We start from the raw sequence: 22079 nt of genomic DNA on the forward strand, positions 1-22079 counted from the left end.
TCACTTCTCCGTCTTGACAATAGCGATTTTCTTAGTTGCAGAGCTTGCATCAGATGATTGAAGGGCAGCAACTGGGGACGGCCTTTTCTGAGGAGTTATCTTTGGGCTATTCTCTTCAGTTTGGGACGGTTCCTCCTGATCAAAAATAGTAAGTTTGTTAGATATATTTACTTAAATACGTGTACGTAGTTTAAGTATTCGATTAAATGAAATATTTACCTCGACGTCAACACTATGAACAACCAACTCCTTGATGACCTAATAAATAAAAGAGAAGAAATAGTTAGCCTTAGATTGTGAACATATCCGTCATTTGATCATAAGGGTAAAATTTTTAGATTATAACTTGCGAACTTTGACCATCAGTCAAAGGTGTAGGCCTCGACTTAAAAGAATTCATCTCCGCCTATTAATACGTCAAAGGTAAAACGGTTAATATAATATCTTATTTTTGACGGAAATAAGAATTCGGTTTAAGAAAATTGTAGCATACTTTGAAAATTTCAGTATATCTTTGATGCCATTTATGCGCAATGTCAGGGTTGACAGTCATACTGGCAACGGTATAGCTTGTACTACCTTGATCCACATTGTACTTAGGATGTATATAAATCTTGAATACAAATGACTTGTCAAGGAACACTTCTAGGTCGCGAGGTATGTCTTGTGGATCACCACCACACTATGGAAAAAATAGAATATAAATTAGAAATAGACACATTTTTTTTACTTAATAACTCGGTTATTGAAATTTGAGGGAAAAGAGAAAACGATGAAGTATAAAAGGTTAACCTTTTCAATTTTTGATAGCATCTCAGTGGCTGATTGAGTGACGAATTAATGAACTTGACTATCAAATACAACAAAGTATACCAAATCATCAGAGGGGTCCGAAACCTGAAATTTAATCTGGAATCTGCAGTTAATAAAATTGAAATTAGTCTCAGATTTGATGTTTTGAAACAATACAAACAAATTTAAAGAGGAGTCTAAAAATTATGGTGTTGAACCTGGGTACTCTAGATGTAAAACCATTTATAAAACCGTCACAACTCTGTCTGGAACAAACCCACCTCCCTTTGTTATTTTTCGTAGCCTTAGTCCAACAGAGTTTGCAGCTGTCGTAGTACCAACCAGCTGTGCATTCAAGGTCAATTATTTTTGCGTACGTGTAGTAATAACCATCCTGAGAAAAATACGTTATTTAAATATAGTATTCGGTAGACATGAAATAACAAAAAAAACATTCTAGTTCAGGACACAATTTTGATTAAATAAAGACATGGGAAATTTTTGTACCTTCTCATTTTCTTTTATGTCACTAATTGACTTTATACTATCAAATGTCATGTCATCATTTTCGTCGTCGTCGGTCACGTCAATAATTTGCAAAGAGTTGCTTGCGGCCGGAGTGGAAAGACTGAACAAAATAAGTTAGCGTAAAGTAACCATATAATTAAGGTAACTGTATAAAACAGTGTGGTAGTTAAAGTTGTCGGAAAAAAATATAAAAGAGTTATACCTTTGCTCAAAATCTTTGACTTTCGGTATGTCGGGATTGACTTGAAAAACAGTAGCATTGAAAGTTGTTTGGACGCGCCAATTACCTAAAAAATTATGTATAAGAGGTTGAATATTAGAGACTTATATGAACATTCAAATTATTTTGATGATATAAAGAATGAGTTATAGTACCTTCATATTTTTTTGTTTGAACACATTGGATGACAATGACCTTTGACTGTTCTGGATTGGGCAGTTTGGAAATGATATCGGGTATTTGAACCGTGAAAGGATCCCATAATGTGCATGAAAGCTTTGTTCCCCTAAAATTTTTAAGAAAAAAATTTTAGTTTAAGATATATAAAATTTATGAAGGTGAAATATTTTGAATTCGATCCAAAATAGAGATGTGGTTACTGAATATCTTCAAGCTTAATTGTACGGCATGCAAATTTGTTTGGAGTTTCTGTTATCAGACCAATTTCATACAGCTTTCCAATAACATCTGCAAAGGTCAAAAAATGAAATATTTTTTTAAAAAATAAATAGTAGTTCGAAAATAAAAAAATACCAAAAATAAATATTAAATTTCCAGAGACATACCTATATAATGTGTATTCGGGATTTTACCCTCCAAGATGTCGTTGAAACTTGCAAATCGATATAGACTTATTGGAATCGCTAGATCATTTGTGGAATGAACTTTTGTTGAATACTCAAACTTTAAACGGTATGGATGAGGGGTTGCCTTGTCTAAGCCGATGTTGTTCTGATCATATTTCTGTGACCCTGAAGAATCATACTAATATACTATCTGACTGTTTGTCTATTCAGGCTCTAACAGTGATGAAAGAAGGGCAAAGAATCACGACGCCGGTACTAATTTACAATTTCCTCTCTTCTATTATTTTCACTTTGGCTTGGCAGCAGTGGTGGAGGGGTATGGTAATATTATATATAAATCAACACAAATATTTGAAAAATGCTTCTCAAGTGAAGGCCATTAAGCATAAAAAGTAAAACCGAAAGTGATGCAAATTTATATGTTGATTTATATATAACATTAAAGAACATACGAAGTAAACATAAGATATGAATGAATGCACTTATCAAAAATGAAGTACCAAAATTCGAACTTTGTAAGGTATAAGATCTATATTGTTGGGAAATTTGGTTATATACATAAACCTCTATATTTTGAAAAGAAAAAAGACATACATGTGAATCAACAAATAATAGTTCAATGGCATCAAGTTTCTTCTTATCATCTTTCTTGTTCTTGTTGCTAAATTCTGGCCTGGACCATTTGTGAACAACCCTAACATTCATTTGAGTAAGTCTAACTTCATACTTGAGTTGACTAATAGTAAGAACATTTGTCATGGCCATTTGAGAAATTGAGAAGAATAATTTGAGAATAGTTTTACTGTTTCTTTTTTTTTTTACAGAGAAAGATGGAGAAAGTTGTGGAACGTATGAAGAGGAAGTGAATGAGAATTAAAGAGGTTTATGGAGAATATAAAGAATTATTGACTGTTTTTTAATAGGGTATATTAAGGGTTTATTGTATAATTTATATTGTTTGTCGTTTTTTATGTAATTTATATCAGTTCTTTTTTTTCCGGTTTTTTAATAGGGTATATTAAGGGTTTTATGTGTAATTTATGTAGTTTGTTGTTTTAAATGTAATTTATATGGCCTGTTTTTTTTAGTAGGGCTTTTTTTAATTCGGTCTGCAATGGGTATGTTGATGATTGGGTTTCTTATGGAAAATTGAAATCTGAAATCTGCTTGAATCAACCGTTTTTTATGGAAAAATGGGCTGAATATGTGAATGGTGATTAGTGGTTTTTTTATGGAAAATTGGGTTGAAAATGCAATAATTACACACGGTTTAATATGCTGCTTAAAGGAGACGTTTTTATGGAAAATTGGGGCAATAAATAACACGGTTTTTATGTGTAAATTGGGCCAATAAATAACACGGTTTTTATGTGTAAATTGAAATCTGAAAGCTGTGTTTTTTATGGAAAATTGAGGCAATAAATAACACGGTTTTTATGCTTGAATGGGACGTTTTTTTAGGGAAAATTGACTGCTGATTTTAAATGGTTGACATGTCAGCTGACATGTCAATATGGTTACTTTTATTGGCTGAGAAAAACTCAGATTGTGAGAGTGAAGGAGAGGGCTTCTTGAGGGCTTTTCTGAATTATGGTTGCGCCACATCAGCAAAATTACAAGATTCTTTTATATATATAATGATGATAGCTACAAGGAGTCAGAATTGAGAAAATTTGGTGGCTTAAGGATCGAGCATAAACTCCTGGCCAACGCCTGTTCTATAAAGCCTCACGAATCGTGCGTATTGTCCATTGAAATGGATTCTTGAACGAATTATTTATCGAGCTTTGTTTTTTGCGCACATCGCCACTGCTTTTTATTTTATGTAGAAAATATGATTTTTCTCACAAAACCATATTGATGGTCAAACTCAGATTAATAATGTCAACTAAGGAGAGATCATACCAACTGTCATGGATAGATAAGTAGCTTAAAGCTTGACCTAGCAAATGGGTCAACAAAATCGAGTTCGGGTCGGGACAATTTCGGTAGGGTAATCTCGAGTATGCAAACTTCGGGTTGGGTCATTCCGGGTTTGGGTTTTTTTCGTGTCAACTATTATCAAGTTATTTGTGGGATAATAATCATTTTACAGCAATAAAAATTCGGGTCGGTTATACTGGGTCGGGTCAATATGGTTTCGGGTCAAGTTCGTGTCTTCAGTTTGGGTGTCGGGTTGGGGTCGGGTCGGGTCGGGTAATCCGGGTCAGGTCAATTTTATCAGGTCTACGTAAAGCTATTTTTCATCGAAACCAAAATTCACTTGATCCTCTTCATCATATTCATCATCATTACCTTGATTATATTTTAACCACATTGGTAACCATAACCACCTTGTTCATCGTAGCCACCTTGGCTTCCATAGCCTCCTTGCCCTCCATGGTTGTTTTAACCTCTTTTGAATAAATCACTCACATCAATACTATCATCGACATTGACATGACCTCCCGAACCCGAGGCCCCCGGGTCTTGAAAGTGTGCCTCCATGCCACCATACCATCCGCCACCCCCGACCTCATGTCCCCCGGGCATTCCAAAAGATAGAACACTAAAATAGCCCGTTTGCAAATTGAAGTCAATATGAACCCTCTCTTTCTCAAGGCCTTACCTTATTCACTCTTATTAACTACACATGTTTATCGTACTGCTCAACACTCATGACTTCCTCTCTTTCTGTACTTTCTCTTTCCTAAATTTCTGAATTATTACATTAAACTCTCCTAAAAGAAAACTTCGTCCCGAAGTTCAACGTTTAAGAACATGGCGTACTCATAAACTACCCAAGAAATATATGACTCGATAAAATGATGATCACACTGCAATGGATTATATATTCTAATAAAATTCAATTAATATCCTCAAGTCACGCATCTATCGCGTTAAACTACCACATGATCACACACGTATTATGTCCATTTTTACGCCATGCATGTATTCCGTTTATAACCATCATATCATTCGTTTGTATATCAAGCATATATTATGAAATTCACAACGTTACTCACTATAAAGTCATGGAATCGTCTCATGTCACATAAGATTATCGTCTATTTAGTCATGTCACATTGCTATTGATTAATTAGGTGCACCTTGAATAATGATATTTTAAATAGCAACAACATCTCAAGCAATAATAACACACCAAGTACTATGGTCAAACGTAAACAATTCATGAAAATAAATCACATAAACCCTTTTTTTGTCCATCTACTCACCAAGGGGATCATGGTGGTCATTAAACATGGGAATTTACTCACTACTTGGTCAAAAACATGCAAAATGGGGGACAAAGGGTCACTCGGTCGAGTGAAAAGGGCCACTCGGTCGACTGAATGGGGCACTCGGCCGAGAAGTGCTGGGCAGCCTAGGGCTTAAGGAAATGGTCTCCAATTTTCCACCAATTCATCATATAAATGCAAATAACTTCAATGCTGACTACCACACCATTGCCTATCTCAAAAGTAAACACATTTTGGCTTTATGGCCAATATTACATACCAGGAAATAAAATGTTCAAGTCTCATTCGAGACAAATATTAAGCTAGTCCAACTCAAAACAATTAAATATAGTTCCCTTTGTACTTCAAGCAAACCAAAATTTTCTCGTGTTACAAATTTTCCGGAAATTGAAATTCTTCTGAAATCAAGCAATGACTAGACTCTAATTAGCAACAATGAAAGACAAAATGATCAAGTTTTGACACCATTAAATCAATTATGGACCATAGAAACCGAAAATTTCATACACTTAGCTTATGCTTTGGGGAAAAAATTGGTGGAAATTTGGAAACAATTTACTCATTTAAGATGGCATGTAACTCTACTAATCAAGGGTTAGAGTTTTGCAACACAATTAGTTCCATATTCAAGCTTAAAAAAAAAATCGAATTCATGTGACTAATACATGAATTGTCAAGAACTTGGTTAAAATTTTAAGACGGGAGTTTTTGACTTAAACTATGTTGTAGCAATACTCATGAAATTATAGCTTTATAATGTCATTAAACCATGTTTAAAATGTAAAAACCAAATTTTGGTCAAATATATGGTGAATTTCGAATGGTTTGTTCAAGATTTTGAGATGAAATTTCCATTTTAAGACAAAGCATAGTTTCATCAACAAAGAAGGTAGTCTTTTAGCACAATTAAACCAAGTTTCACACATGAAAAATCAAAATTTGGGCATGAACACCCTATATTTCGAAATTTTAAGATGAAATTTTCACATATAACACAAGATCCAATATTAACAACAAAGGTTAAGCCTTTGTTGTCGAACTAAACCCAACAACAACACAAGAAAATCAAATTAAGGCTCACTAATAAGCATTTTCATGTTCTTCAATGATGGACAATATTTCGACATAAAAATTTGATATTTAGTAACAATAATGATAGGAAACGCTGTGGACATGGGCCACCCGCGCGTTGGTCTCGAGGCGGCGGAACTTCTCCCACGGAGCCTTGGGTTTGCCAAAGCACGTCATGGGCCGTTACCGATTTGTGAGGCATTGAAACCGGTGAAAGGTTGAATAAGCCTTCATTTGTGGAGTCGCCACCAATTTATTTATGGAGAAATTGGAAACCGTTCGAATACCTCGTGTCATGTCAAGACACAAAGTAATGACATAGACACTAAGAACTCGTTACCCTTAGCATTCTATGTCTAGAATGACTCTCGATGATGCCAATGGACACGGATGTCCAAAGATAACTGGAGTAAGGGGTAAGGGTACGTATTAGGAAGCTCTTTAATCGAACAACAAATCCCGCCCGCCTCGATAACGGCCTCTATTAATGATTAGGAAAATCGTTCATATTTGGTATGTTGTCGATGTAATGCATGCAATGCAACAAACAATAGATTAATCCTAGCATGTGAGATTAGACTATGTCGGTGAACAAACAATTTAACACTCAGTTAAATCGAAGTTGGATGTTAGATTAAATTACATGTGAAAACCAAGTAAATAAATCATACATAATAAAATAAAATTAATTGCAATAATTAAAATTACAATAATTACAAAGAATTATTTGATCTACGTCAAAAGCACGCTCAGAACGAGATTTTGAAGAAGAAAATAAAAGAAATTAAAATTAAAATAAAGTATATGAATACGTCAGATTAGTAGCGATAATACGATTAATAGTTGATTAAATACGTAATAAGAAACTACGTCAAGTCGAGAATGAATTCGGGGACAAAAACCAACCCAGAACAGGAGTAGCATCTGCTGCGTCCTCTGGAAGAGGCGCATCACTTCCTGCGTCTGTTCTCCAATTGAGCTTTGTCTGTGAAGTCAGAACCGCGGATTGTTAATGTTCATTGGTATTTTAAGATTGATTAATGATATTAGACTCAAATTGAAGTGCTTTAGCATGTTTATGTACATCTGGAACAGTCATAAGATGATAAAAACGGATTGAAACGAACTACTACTGGTTATATATATTTACGATGTCTAAAACGAGTTTATATACAAACTTGAAATTAGAGGCGGAAATTAAATATTAATAATTGATGAAGAAAACATAATTAAAGCATATATCAAAGACGAATTCAAGGGACTTGATATGAACGAATCGAGCCTCTTAAATCCGGGTATGAATAAGATGACGAAAACCCGCAAATATCGAATTATAAGGGATTTAAGTCGAATTAACCGTTATAATTTGGAAAGGATTAGTAAAACATAATTATGTACTGAAACGAACAAAAGAAACAAAAGAAATAAGAAAAATAGAAAATTGCAGAAGATCGAGGAAGAAGAAGAGCAGGACCAGCGGCAGCCTCAGGATGAGGCGCAACATATACTGCGACTCTTCGAAGAGGTGCAGCTGCTCCTGCATTTCTTCTCGACGTCAGATCTCCGCTGTTTTGTGAAAACAGTTTCGAAAGATCGTTTTTAAAGACGGTTTTGAACGTGCCTTTGATATAGACCTTACATTAATGAAACAAAATAAAAAGTACAATAAATAAAATAGGATTTACACCCTCAGACTTTCATGTTTGACGAAAAGAGATTGACTAAAGTTATCGTTTCGTGATTGCTCGACTCGAATATGCGTGGAAAGTGCCCTTGTTAAAGGATTTAAAAGATTGATTAAATTGATTAAGGTGGAGTTGGTCAAATTGGTCGGTCTATGCAACGTGACTGGGACTCAGAATGATCTGAGCTTACGTGGTCGATTGCTCAAGCATGTAGGCGTCGAAAGCAATAGCGTGGTCTTAGAATGCAAAGAGAGAAGATAAGGCCGGAAACTCGCGTGCCAAATATGGAGTCTGAAGGTCTCTATTTATACTAAACACACGAAGGAGTTTAGGAATGGCACGGATACGGAAACAAATCGCGGAAATATTCCGAAAAGTATGAAAATAGGGCTGGGGAAGAGGCGCAGTAGCCAGTGCGACTCTTGGAAGAGGCGCAGCACCTGCTGCGTCATTTCCCCAGAGGTTTCCTCCTCGGCAAGAAAGATTTCCGCGTTTTTTATGGAATTTCGGTAGTTATACACTTCCTTATTCCGTGAAACACAATATACGGAAGTTATTTCCTTAAAAATATTAGATTTAATCAGGAATAAATATCCAGGGAATTCTAGAACACTCCGGAATATTTCGACTCGACATTTAAACGGTTTTTAGAAAAGGAAACGGTTTTTGACCCGGACTCCAAATGAGCTCTAATTACTGTCAAAACGACCGTACCGGCGCGTAGATGACGACCATGAGGTTGACTCAAGTGTTTGAGCTATCACTTTTCGATGAACTTACGAACTGTCATAAAATTGTTCCGCGTATCAAACATGCGGCCCAATCATCACTGGGTGGCTGGTGGAAGGTGCAGAAATGAGGTATCTACATAGCCCCCACTTTGACTGAGGCTTGGACAAGACGAAAGTCAAAGTATAGACATCAGGTCAATCAAAGATTACAACTTGACGACTATGGCGACGCGAGGCGGCTCAAGGGGTCTGAGCCAAGGACCCGTTGTCGGAATCATTTTAGAGTCTGTTGACTATCGGGGAGGGTCGTTTAAAGTCCTTTAGACTACGTACGGAAGCTCGCCAGCCATAAGAAGAAATCATACCTAGGGAATATGCTTGTGTCTGTCCTCAAGCAAACTCTGTTTTTCTTCGAGAAGTACGTGGGCTATGAGCGACAACAAACTCTCGCTGGGGAACATATCGATGACTCTGTCGGGGTTGAATCATACGTTGGGACAACGACGATGCGCCATTAGCACCGCTGAGGAGAAAGGTAAAGGTATCAACAACGACGTGCCATTAGCGTTGTTGAAGAAACTAAAGGTATCGACAACGACGCGCCATTAGCTGTTGGGGTTGGTGTCCTTAACAGTTAGTGCAAGGACTTATAAACCTCTAAAAGGATCAAAGGGCATACTTTTGGTATTATTATCAGTTGATCCACGTTTATCAATAACGGTTGGCTTGCTAGATAAGTTTGACGTTATTGTCATACAGATGGCGGTGATCAACTGGTCCCTAAAAGTCACACCTATAGGATACGTTTGAGAGACGTGACGGTATGAAAATACAGTCATGTAGATGCCAAATTTGACTAACCAGTTAGTCCGAGTTATTTGACCAGTAATTAGTCAAAAATGTGATGTTGAGATATTATATTTAATACGGATTAAATATTATGAGCTAAGGCGAATTAACCAGTTAATTCGTAAAATTAAATATAAGCGTTCTATATTTAATTAAATGTATATTGAATATTAATTATACAATATCGTCTTTGTCGGACATGTATTAATACTTCAACTAACCCGTATTATTAGTTGATGTTTTAATAGCCGATAACCGATGACGATTTATAAAAACCGCGTCATATACATTTAGTCATTTGGGTACGGACTACGAGTTAAAATGAAGAGGAAATGGAAAAGCCCATTTCCTCCCCATGGACTCGGTTTGGCCGAGATTAGGAGATCAAAAGGGAGAGCTTCTCCTCCCTTCTGACCTAATCATCAGTTAGTCAAAAATAATTAGGGTTTTGGAGATTAATTTTCTCTCTGAAACTGAGATCTCACATCTCGAAAAACCTCACATCCAGTTCTCCCTATATTGCAAGGCAATCGGAGAACACGTTCTAGCACAAGGGCATTTCTCGGACAAATCTTGGGTGCAACAATTAGGAGGGAATCTCGTTTGATTTCTGTTCTTTACGCCGTGCATCAAAGGACCCGAGGTTGATTTCTATCTTTATCGTTTCATTGTTATTTTCGTTTTATGACTATAAATTACATGTTAAATTTGCGTTATAGTCCTACAATTAAAGGGTATTATACGGATATTACCCCACAAGTGGTATCAGAGAGAGGTTACGTAAATTTTTCTATGTGTTTTTCATAAAACAATTTTGAAACGGTTTTGTTTGTCTCGAAATCCGTGCCTTGTATACATGGATGTTGCGTTTTGTTAAAACCGTGCGGCTGTTTTACACGGCTGTCTTGGGTTGTTTTTCGATTTATTCTTTTACATGTTGTTATTTTATACGGAGATTATAGCAACATGTCAAGTTTTGTCAATTGTTAAATTGTTTTGATGCGTTTTTGATCAAAATTGCAATTGATTTTGTCTCGACAAACTGTTTTCACGAGGGTTTTGAAGTTTCAGCCATGTTTGCATTCGATCGAGCGTATTTCTACTCGATCGAGTGCTATTTCTGTCTTGTTTTTGATCGATCGAGTCCCTGTTGTACTCGATCGACCCCTTTCTAAACCCTACTGCTCGATCGAGTTGTCCTCGTACTCGATCGAGTAGATTTGCTGATAAAGGTACTCGATCGACCACCAGTTTAGTCGATCGAGCACTTTCTCGTTTGGCAACCCTCTCGATCGACTTGCGATTCAATCGATCGAGCCCTTTTGTCCCTCGATCGAGCACTTATGTCCCTGGATCGAAGGATTTCTTTTTGACTTTGAAAATTTATTCTTTTTGCTTTAAATTTTCTTTTGGCTTCAGTATGTACTTTATACGGATATTGTACACTCGCTATGATTGTGAAACGGTTCACACACGTACCATTAAGTTATTTTAAAGCGTATTTAAAGTAACGAACTGTATTAGATTAAAATTAAATTGATAGAAGCAGTTTTATCACATGAATTTTAATCATTAAAAGGTGGTTTGGATAAATTTAACATAATTACAGAATTATGTCTCGAATGAATTTGTTTTTAGTTGATGCTTTTTTATTTATCGTTATTGTTAATTGTTTTGAATGCTTTTTATTACGTATTTATTTATTTTGCAAACGGTTGTAACTTAGTGTGGCCTTAGTAGAACGTGTTACCGTAATGATGGAACACGGTCTTGGTTGTATTTTGAGATCTTGTATCTCCATTTTTATTTCTTTTAATTACAGTTTTTATTTAGAATGTAAATAGGTTTATATTTGTAAATTTAAAATTGTAATTTTTGAGAAGACCAAAGATGGAGACCGGATGCTCACTCCCGCTACATGGATCCAGATGAAACATCAAGACAAGCTTCTCGGGTCCAACGGTGGATTCCAAAGTTGTTTTATGTTTTGTTTTACTAGGATAGGCCACACTAGGAATTTTATTTTTACGTATTGCATTCATTAATTTATTTTCCGTAACGATAATATGCATCATATTCCGCCTAAAAACCAAACCACCTAATTATTGCATGAAAACTGACACATATAGAGGTCACGAGTTAGTTTTCATTGACATTCTCATGTCACACGATTTTTAAGCCATCATCCGAATTAATTCATTCACGCAGACGCTAGTTATTCGTTCACTTAAAATGAATTATAATTAAGTTGATGGGATCTTCCTCGTATAAACAAAAATTGAGAACGGTCTTTATAGGTCAAACTCCAATGAGTCCCTTCTTCGTCGGTAGGCATAATATGACCCCTTCTACGTCGGGTAAGTTGGAACCGATTGACCTATTTTATCTCAACACTATGGTCACTCGTACGATCCTGTGACTATGGTGGACTATAGATAGGATTTACGGAAATCTATCGACCAAGAGTTCTTCCGGAAGAATTAGCTAAACAGTTGGCTTATCAATTTACAGAAATTGAGTCTTGGGATCACTTGTATCATTCTTGAGGGAGATCAATTATGCAAGTGCGAGAGTCTACATGTTTAAAATGTATTTTTAAATAGACTTAAATCACCTCGATGAGTTGCTTATTTCGTTTTTGTTTTTCTTTCTTTTTCAGTGTAGATCACGTTTTTTTTAAACTGCTTAATAACAAATGGCTGGTTCTACTGATAACCCAATGCCAAGTGCCACATTGGACCGTGAGTCCTGGCTTCGGATCTTCATGAATCGGATGAATCGATCTACCCGATCAAGAATGATGGATCAAACTTCGCGGACCGGGGAGCGGCATTACGGAATGCTGCCGCTGGCGACGGAAGCTCAAATATCTCTTGGAGCCCATCCCGGCAAACCCAGGTCCCACGGCTAGAGCTGCTGAAATCACCAAGTTTAATGATTTCTGTATGGAAGCGGGTGCGATTAAAAACGTACTCATTTTTGCAATGGAACCCAATTTGCAGAAACGCTTCATAGCCCATGGTGCAAACAAGATTTTCACCACGCTCACTAAGGAATTCTCGAAAGCACCGAGAATTGTGACCTATGAGCATACCACTCGCTTCTTTGATGCGAGACTCCGAAAAGGGCCAACCGGTTAGCCCACACATTCTCGGCATGATTCGAATGTCGAGAAACCGGAGACCTTTAATCGTAACATCGGCGAGAACATTGTTATCGACCGCATACTTCACTCACTCCACGATGGTTATTCGCAATTTAGAGCGAATTACTATATGAATGATTTGAAGAAAACTCCGCATGAACTCACTCCCTCCTCGTACATGCACCGAGAAGGACATGAAGTTCAATGGGAGCTTGAAACAGGATGTTCTCGTTGTGTCAAACAAAGGGAAAGGTAAGGGCAAAGCTCGAGGCAAACCTAGCGGTAGGTAAACCGTTCAAGAAGTCGGGTTCAGGTAAGAGTGGGCCTGGTGAGTCGAGCACCTCATCAGGCACGACAAAGAGCAAGAATGAAAACATGGAATGCCATCACTGCCACAAGACTGGGCATTGGAAGCGTACATGTCCTGTTTATCATGAGGACTTAAAGGCAGGTCGTGTTAAACCTGTTGGTATGTCCTCTCTCTCTTCTACTTTTATTCATATGATTGAGATTAACCACGCAAGTTACGGAACTTGGGTACTTGATACTGGTTGTGGTTCTCATCTGTGTAATCATGTGCAGGGGCTCCGAAACATCGAACCCCTCGTAAAGGGTGAGGTGGACCTGCGTGTTGGGAATGGAGCAAGAGTGGCTGCCATCTCAAAGGGGACATATGTGATCCAGCTTCCTAGCGGATTTGAGTTGTCATTATATGACTGCTATTATGTACCTAGTCTTTCGAAAAACATTATTTCAGTTTCTGCACTTGATAAACTTGGTTTTTCATTTGTAATAGAAAATAATACTTGCATTTTCTCATTACACGATATGATTTACTGACAAGGCGATCTCCATGAACGGAATTTATGTTTTAGATCAGACCACGGAAATATTACACGTAATGAATAAAAAGTTAAAGGTTGGTGACAAAGATCAAACATACCTATGGCACTGCCGTATGGGACACATTAATGAGAAACGCGTAAAACAGCTCATCAAACATGGAGCTATCTCGGCCTTTGATTTCCAATCATTTGGCACGTGTGAATCATGTCTCATCGGTAAGATGACTCGTATTTCCTTCAAAGGTGTTGGAATGCGCGCTGCTGACCTATTAGGACTCATACACACGGATGTATGTGGCCCTATGTCAATCACCGCACGAGTAGGCTATAGGTATTTCATCACTTTCACGGACGATTTAAGTAGATATGGCTATGTCTACTTAATGAAGCACAAAAGTGAATCCTTTGAGAAATTCAAAGAATACCAGAATAGGGTACAAAACCTATTGGGTAGAAAGATTAAAACACTGCGTTCAGATCGTGGTGGCGAGTATCTTTCTCACGAGTTTGATCAACACCTCAAAGACTGTGGGATTGCCTTACAGTTAACTCCACCTGGAACACCTCAATTGAATGGTGTGTCCGAACGGAGAAATCGAACACTACTTGATATGGTTCGATCCATGATGAGTCACACGGTTTTACCCGATTCATTATGGGGTTATGCTCTTTTTGTCAGCCGCTCTAATACTTAACCGAAGTCCGTCTAAAGCTGTTGACAAGACTCCATATGAACTATGGAAGGGAACGGTCCCTAACTTGTCCTTTATACGGGTTTGGGGCTGCGAGGCTTATGTCAAGTGGAGACACGAGGATAAGCTCGGCCCGCGATCGGTCAAGACATACTTTATAGGTTATCCTAAAGGAACACTTGGTCATTACTTTTATTCGCCAACCGAACAACGTGTTTTTGTTGCGGCTAGTGCGACATTCTTAGAGAAGGAATTTCTCGAGAATGCAAAGAGTGATAGAACCTTCGAACTGTCGGAGATTCCAGAACCAAGTACCGAGCAACTATTGGAGGAACCTATTCCTTCAATCCCGGCTGCGGTTAACATTCCTGAGGAACCTAGGAGGTCGGGAAGAGTCTCTATTCCTCCGGACAGATACATTGGTCTAGTCGAGGAACATGACATAGATGACATTCTACTCTTAACGAGTAGTGAACCCGCAACCTATAAAGGTGCCATGACTAGTTCTGACTCAAAGCTATGGCTAGAGGCCATGCAATCCGAGATGGACTCCATGTATGAGAACAACGTGCGGGATCTTGTTGACTTACCTGCTAAGGTTCGTCCCCTTCAATGCAAATGGCTTTACAAGATAAAGCATTCTGTGGAAGGTCAACAAGATATCTACAAAGCACAACTAGTTGCTAAAGGTTTCACCCAAGTGCCAGGTTTGCACTACGATGAGATTTTTGCACCCGTAGTCATGCTGCGTTCCATTCGGATTATCTTAGCGATTGCCGCTTTTCATGACTATGAAATTTGGCAAATGGACGTGAAAACCGCCTTCTTAAACGGCTTTTTGGAGGAAGAGTTGTACATGGTACAACCCGAAGGTTTCATCGATCCAGTACATCCTAAGAAAGTATGCAAACTTAAGCGTTCCATTTATGGACTTAAGCAAGCATCAAGGAGTTGGAATCATCGCTTCGACCAAGTGATAAAAGAAAATGGATTTACTCGATCTGTCGAGGAACCATGTCTATATATCAAGTCGAGTGGGAGCAAGATTGTCTTCCTAATATTGTATGTTGACGACATACTCCTGATTGGGAATGACATACCTCTCTTAACTTCGGTGAAAGTATGGTTGAAAAACCATTTCCAGATGAAAGATCTGGGAGAGGCACAAAGAATTCTAGGCATCCGTATCTATCGAGATAGATCACGACGGATGCTATCTCTTAGTCGAGTCTTACATAGACAAAGTCCTAGAGAGATTCAGCATGACTAACTCCAGAAGGGGTTCCTTCCTATGGCTCCGGGGGTGCATTTGAGCCGATCTCGGGCACCGAGACACCGGAAGAGAAAGAGCGCATGACACGGATTCCTTATGCCTCGGCTATAGGATCAATCATGTATGCCATGATATGCACACGTCCGGACGTGGCATATGCATTGAGTATGACAAGTCGATTCCAACAAAGATCCGGTGAACCACATTGGCTGGTCAAAGAACATTCTTAAGTACCTCCGGAGGACTAAAGATTGGGCATTGACTTATGGAGGCTCTCAAAAGCTATGCGCAACCGATTCTGCAGATGCTAGCTTCCAAACGGATCGAGATGACTCGAAATCTCGGTCTGGATTCGTTTTTACTCTTAATGGCGCTGCACGATCACTGGAAGAGTTCGAAACAAACTGTTACAGCAGATTCTACGACTGAGTCCGAGTACTATGCCGCGTCTGAAGCTACAAAGGAAGCGATATGGATGCGTCAATTCTTACATGGGCTATCTGTAGTGCCTAGTTCGAATGACCCGATCACCATCTATTGCGACAATAGTGGTGTCATCTTCCAAGCTAAGGAGCCAAAGTCTAGCAACAAGTCTAGACATGTACAACGGAAAGCTCATCTAATCAGAGATTACGTGGAGCAAAAGGAAGTAGTGATAGAAAAGATTGCTACAGATGATAACATAGCAGATCCTCTCACTAAAGCATTACGACAAGATAAGCATGAAGGGCACGTTAATTCCATGGGAATAAAACGTGCTCCTAAGTTGTAGTACTCTTTTATGGATTAGATTCATTCGCTTTTGTACTCTATACAACATCATCGTTTTGATATTTTATATATATATTTTGTTTTTCATGTGGAATTGTACGACAATTTTGAACACCACAAAGTGAACTGAACAAACATCATATCTTTTTAGTCCTTAATTGCCCACATGAGCTGATAACTCTGGCAATTATTTTGTGACGTTGGTTGATGGTGGGTTCAACGAGCCATAAGTCAACCGGTTGACTGACCAATCACAGAGGCGATTTATACGGATATTTCGTAGGACACAATTGTGACATCGACGTGGAGTCCTAAATGTTTTATAACATTCGTTGCCCGGTCGTGGATAGGACTTCCATGGTGATCCTAAGAGTCGATTCTTTTGACTATCGATTGTCTCTTGAGACTAAGGCAGATTTTGGGTGACTTTGGTTTCTTTCTCACGGTCATCCGTAACAGGGGGCCAAGTAGATTTTTTCTGGGTCATTTCATGCTGTGCTTAGATCGGAAGGAGTTCGAGTTGAAGGAAATATTCACCTCTATCGTGGTACTCGATATTTCTCGGGGCCACTCGAGGAGTCAGAATCGAAATTCATGGCCATGCTCGGATACGGATTCGTTTTATCAGTTAAGTTACTCTCTAGTCGGGGAAACCACTCTAGATACAGATCGATTGTAAAATACGACCTTTGCGGATCCGGATCTGCAAATTGTTTTACATTGAGTGGGAGAGATTTTAAATGAATATGAGAATCGGTTATCGCACATACACTTGTACGGACAAGTGGGAGTTTGTTGGAGCTTGTGTCCTCCAGTTAGTGCGGATAACGCCATTGCACATACACTTGTACGGACAAGTGGGAGCTTGTTGGGGTTGGTGTCCTTAACAGTTAGTGCAAGGACTTATAAACCTCTAAAAGGATCAAAGGGCATACTTTTGGTATTATTATCAGTTGATCCACGTTTATCAATAACGGTTGGCTTGCTAGATAAGTTTGACGTTATTGTCATACAGATGGCGGTGATCAACTGTCCCTAAAAGTCACACCTATAGGATACGTTTGAGAGACGTGACGGTATGAAAATACAGTCATGTAGATGCCAAATTTGACTAACCAGTTAGTCCGAGTTATTTGACCAGTAATTAGTCAAAAATGTGATGTTGAGATATTATATTTAATACGGATTAAATATTATGAGCTAAGGCGAATTAACCAGTTAATTCGTAAAATTAAATATAAGCGTTCTATATTTAATTAAATGTATATTGAATATTAATTATACAATATCGTCTTTGTCGGACATGTATTAATACTTCAACTAACCCGTATTATTAGTTGATGTTTTAATAGCCGATAACCGATGACGATTTATAAAAACCGCGTCATATACATTTAGTCATTTGGGTACGGACTACGAGTTAAAATGAAGAGGAAATGGAAAAGCCCATTTCCTCCCCATGGACTCGGTTTGGCCGAGATTAGGAGATCAAAAGGGAGAGCTTCTCCTCCCTTCTGACCTAATCATCAGTTAGTGAAAAATAATTAGGGTTTTGGAGATTAATTTTCTCTCTGAAACTGAGATCTCACATCTCGAAAAACCTCACATCCAGTTCTCCCTATATTGCAAGGCAATCGGAGAACACGTTCTAGCACAAGGGCATTTCTCGGACAAATCTTGGGTGCAACAATTAGGAGGGAATCTCGTTTGATTTCTGTTCTTTACGCCGTGCATCAAAGGACCCGAGGTTGATTTCTATCTTTATCGTTTCATTGTTATTTTCGTTTTATGACTATAAATTACATGTTAAATTTGCGTTATAGTCCTACAATTAAAGGGTATTATACGGATATTACCCCACATTAGCATCGCTGAAGAGAATAAAGGTATCGACAACGACGCACCATCAACGTTGTTGAGGAGAACAAAGGTATCGACAATGATGCACCATCAACGTTGTTGAAGAGAAAAAAGGTATCAATGACGCACCATCAACGTTATTGAGGAAAATGAATGTATCGACAACGACGCACCATCAGCGTTGTTGAAGAGAACAAAGGTATCAACGATGCACCATCAGCGTTGTTGAGGAAAATAAATGGTATCGACAACGGCGCGTCCTTAGCACCGCTGAAGAAAATATCTGCTCGGGTCATCGCAAGCAAAATTCTGATAAAGAGGAGAAGCCAATGAACTATACTTAGTGTTGGAATATGTGTCCTCCGACAATAATGCGATCACAACTGTTTATCATGATGATCACATGTTTAAATCTCATTTTAAGAATACATGTGGGATGTAATATTTTACAGTCAACTGGTCCACACATATCGGTAATGATTGGCTGACTAGAGTTTGACATTACTGTCGTGCGACGGTGGTGATCAGTTGATCCCCTTAGGTCATACCTATAGGGAAATACTCTTAATTGATTATTTAATTAATCGTATGCCGATACGAGTTAATTAAATTGCTTAAATTGACGGATGATTTTGTGAGTAAAAGTTAACGTGTCTTATTGTAATTTGATTAAATAAGATACGGTCTAAGTAATCGAATTGTTTTATTACTTAGATAAAGTTATTGTTTACGAAACAATTGAAATTGAAATTGGATGAATAATTTATTATAAATACAAGACGTTGTAATTTATAATTTGATAAACCATTTTGGTACAAGTGATTACGAATTACTAGTGGATTTTGTATATGACGTATTTTATGAGAATGTTGATTTTTAATATGTTAAAAATACATTTCAAATTCACATGTCAAGTAACATGTCACATATGTCACAATTGACAAATGAAAAAATAAAATGGACCTTTCATTTTATTTTGTATGTGCCGAAAATATGGAGGGAGTATAAGGTTTATATTGTGTTTTTATTTAAGTGGAAAACACAATGATGAAAACCAACTAGTAGCCATGCAAGCCTACACTTCTTGGGAAGAAAGTTGGATCCATGCATTGGCTCCCCAATGAGCTCCTCCAACCGGTTTTACAAGAGGGATTATAGAGTTTTTCCTCTACAATTTTTCATTTTACAACTTCAACTAATTTTTCTAGTGTAAGAAAAATAAAATTTTCTCTACTATTTGTGAGAATCTTAGAGAAATAAAACCACAAAAATTACTCCCTCTTGGACCGATTTATTCAAGAGCAATTACAAATATTTTTGTGTCAATTTTTAGTAAAACTTATATTATTACTATATCATAATAATATTAGTTATTAAGGGATTTGATACGAATTGAAATAAGCGGAAGCGAAATAAAATTACACGAACGAAGTTCAAGTAAGATGTTAATTTGGAACGGATAGATAGTTGAAGAATTAGACCTATAATTCGACAACGGCGTACGAACTCAAGACCTATTGAGATCGAACAATGTTAATACTCAAGACGCACTTGAATAAAAACGAAAATTGCCAAACAAGCAAACTGAGTTTTTTTGATTATCTTTGTTGAATGACAATTACAGTAAAACAAAGGCTATAAATAGCCCAAAATTCCCAACTGATCGAACATCTAAGACAGTGAAGAGTTCCTCATAAATTAGCTAATTTAAGACCATTACTAAGCTAACTAATGACTCCTTATGACTCTCCTTTATTAACTAAAATAACAAAGTTGTAAATGTAAATAAGCTACTGATCTAAGTTGTTGACGGTCCACTGTAGAACAACAAAGAAACGAACCATCGAAGCTATCCATTATCGGATCATCCCCTCCCTCTTAGAAGAGAATTGACCTCAATTCTAGCTGCTTGAATTCACCAGGACCCAAAAAGAACAATAAGAACAAAAAAACGAAAATGACGAATCCAAATAGGAAACTTGAACCATCTTCGCGACATGGCTGCATCATGTCCTTTTCATTTGATTGCAGAATGCCCTTGTGCCAACCACCCCACCTCCCTCCGTGCACAAGCATAGACACATTATCACGATCCATGGCATCGTTTAAACGTATCCAACAAACTGTCTACTTCATGGTTGCAGCGGCCCTTGGTACCTGAAAAACAATCAAATAACAATCTTGACGAATCAGAAACTTGTTAGCATCACTTGTATTCCTGGTTGGCTTAGCGAATCCGTTGAACCCCTGGCCAAGACTGAACGTATCACCTAGTTCTGAACAATACGGTTTCTTGTCACTTGAAATACACGTTTCATTATCTTCATAATCGAACAAGCCAATCGAACATGGTAATGCTCTCGTAGCTGCTGCACAATTCGTTGTTTGAAACACAACCAAAGGGCAACCTGTTTGATCTTCAAACTCAATAGAAGTGAATGCATTCTTGCTTGACTCATCAATTAACTCGAACTCATAGCCAGACCCGAAAGAATAACATGGCTTCTTGACAATTGCACCAACCACCTCCTTATCACCATAATCATCAAATTTCATAACAGCAAACTCTCGTCTCAAGTTTACATTCCCAAAATCAGCACTTGACGCTCCAAGTTCAGAATGCTCGATTGCATCTCCTATTAGCAACCATAGATGCTTGAGTTTATCTTCAACCGTTATTCTTATACCTCTTTTAACGGACCAACACTCCCATGGAAAATCAGTACTAAAGACACCAATTTGAGCATTAGCAAAAAATACGACATATAACTTATCCCACAGAGTACTCTCATTCACACCCAATGCCAACTGGTTGGTGTTCAGCTCAACAATATTAGCAATTTCAGAATTTAATCTACTGTGAAAACTGAATTTTGTTTGACAAGTATCCTTATCTTTACCTAATGTAAAACAGAACGCACCAAACGTCATGACATAACCCATATCACTCAACACATTTTGTTTAAGATATTCTACTTCAGCCCTTACGTCTAATATGAACAATTTGGTAGGGGGCTGATTCTTTAACCCAGATCTCCACTTAGGCCAATATTTCATCCTAATCATCCATATCTGCCTGTTAAGACTTGTAACATCATTGAACCAAAGTAATGCTTCACTCCACGTATAAAACGACCGATTCACAATTCCCTTTTTCGAAAGAAGGGTTCTTCCAAAGCACTTAGATTCATATAGAGACGAAACAATCTTTCTACTGTCAACAAAACAAACAAAAGCAACACGGGAAAGTTTACCTCTGTCTCCAATAGTAGAAGAAGTTTCCGAATGAACCACGAAACGAGCAATTGTAGACGTTTGAACATCCAGGGAATTCATATCATCATGAGGAAGGCTGATGAAAGCCGATTCTAATCCTCTTGAAGGCGAAATCTCATTAACATCTTCATCAAACACAGGTGGCAAATCGAAATTTACAGCGGAATCGGTCTCCCTCAACATCTTCTCGTAAAAGATCGGGCTCTCAAGGAGCCTAACCTGGCCATTGTATGGTTCGAATTCTCCTGCCCCCATAGGATCGTCTTGGTTTAAGGAAATCAAGAGCCGAAGCTCTGATACCACTTATGATACGAATTGAAATAAGCGGAAGCGAAATAAAATTACACGAACGAAGTTCGAGTAAGATGTTAATTTGGAACGGATAGATAGTTGAAGAATTAGACCTATAATTCGACAACGGCGTACGAACTCAAGACCTATTGAGATCGAACAATGTTAATACTCAAGACGCACTTGAATAAAAACGAAAATTGCCAAACAAGCAAACTGAGTTT

General features: G+C 37.8%; 1 protein-coding gene across 1 annotated transcript; it reads right to left on the reverse strand.

Moving 5' to 3' along the window:
- LOC141655161 (uncharacterized) lies at positions 1-20385 on the reverse strand. Its single transcript, XM_074462256.1, has 12 exons — positions 20268-20385; positions 2107-2292; positions 1921-2008; positions 1696-1826; positions 1523-1607; positions 1300-1420; positions 1074-1186; positions 874-916; positions 494-682; positions 347-406; positions 220-258; positions 1-135 (listed from the first exon to the last, which is right to left on the reverse strand). Exons 1-12 carry the CDS (start codon positions 20383-20385, stop codon positions 1-3), a joined length of 1308 nt encoding a protein of 435 aa, XP_074318357.1.
- Between the last annotated feature and the right edge of the window lie 1694 nt (positions 20386-22079).

This window comes from Silene latifolia, chromosome 1, assembly GCF_048544455.1.
Source record: "Silene latifolia isolate original U9 population chromosome 1, ASM4854445v1, whole genome shotgun sequence".
NCBI lineage: Eukaryota > Viridiplantae > Streptophyta > Magnoliopsida > Caryophyllales > Caryophyllaceae > Silene > Silene latifolia.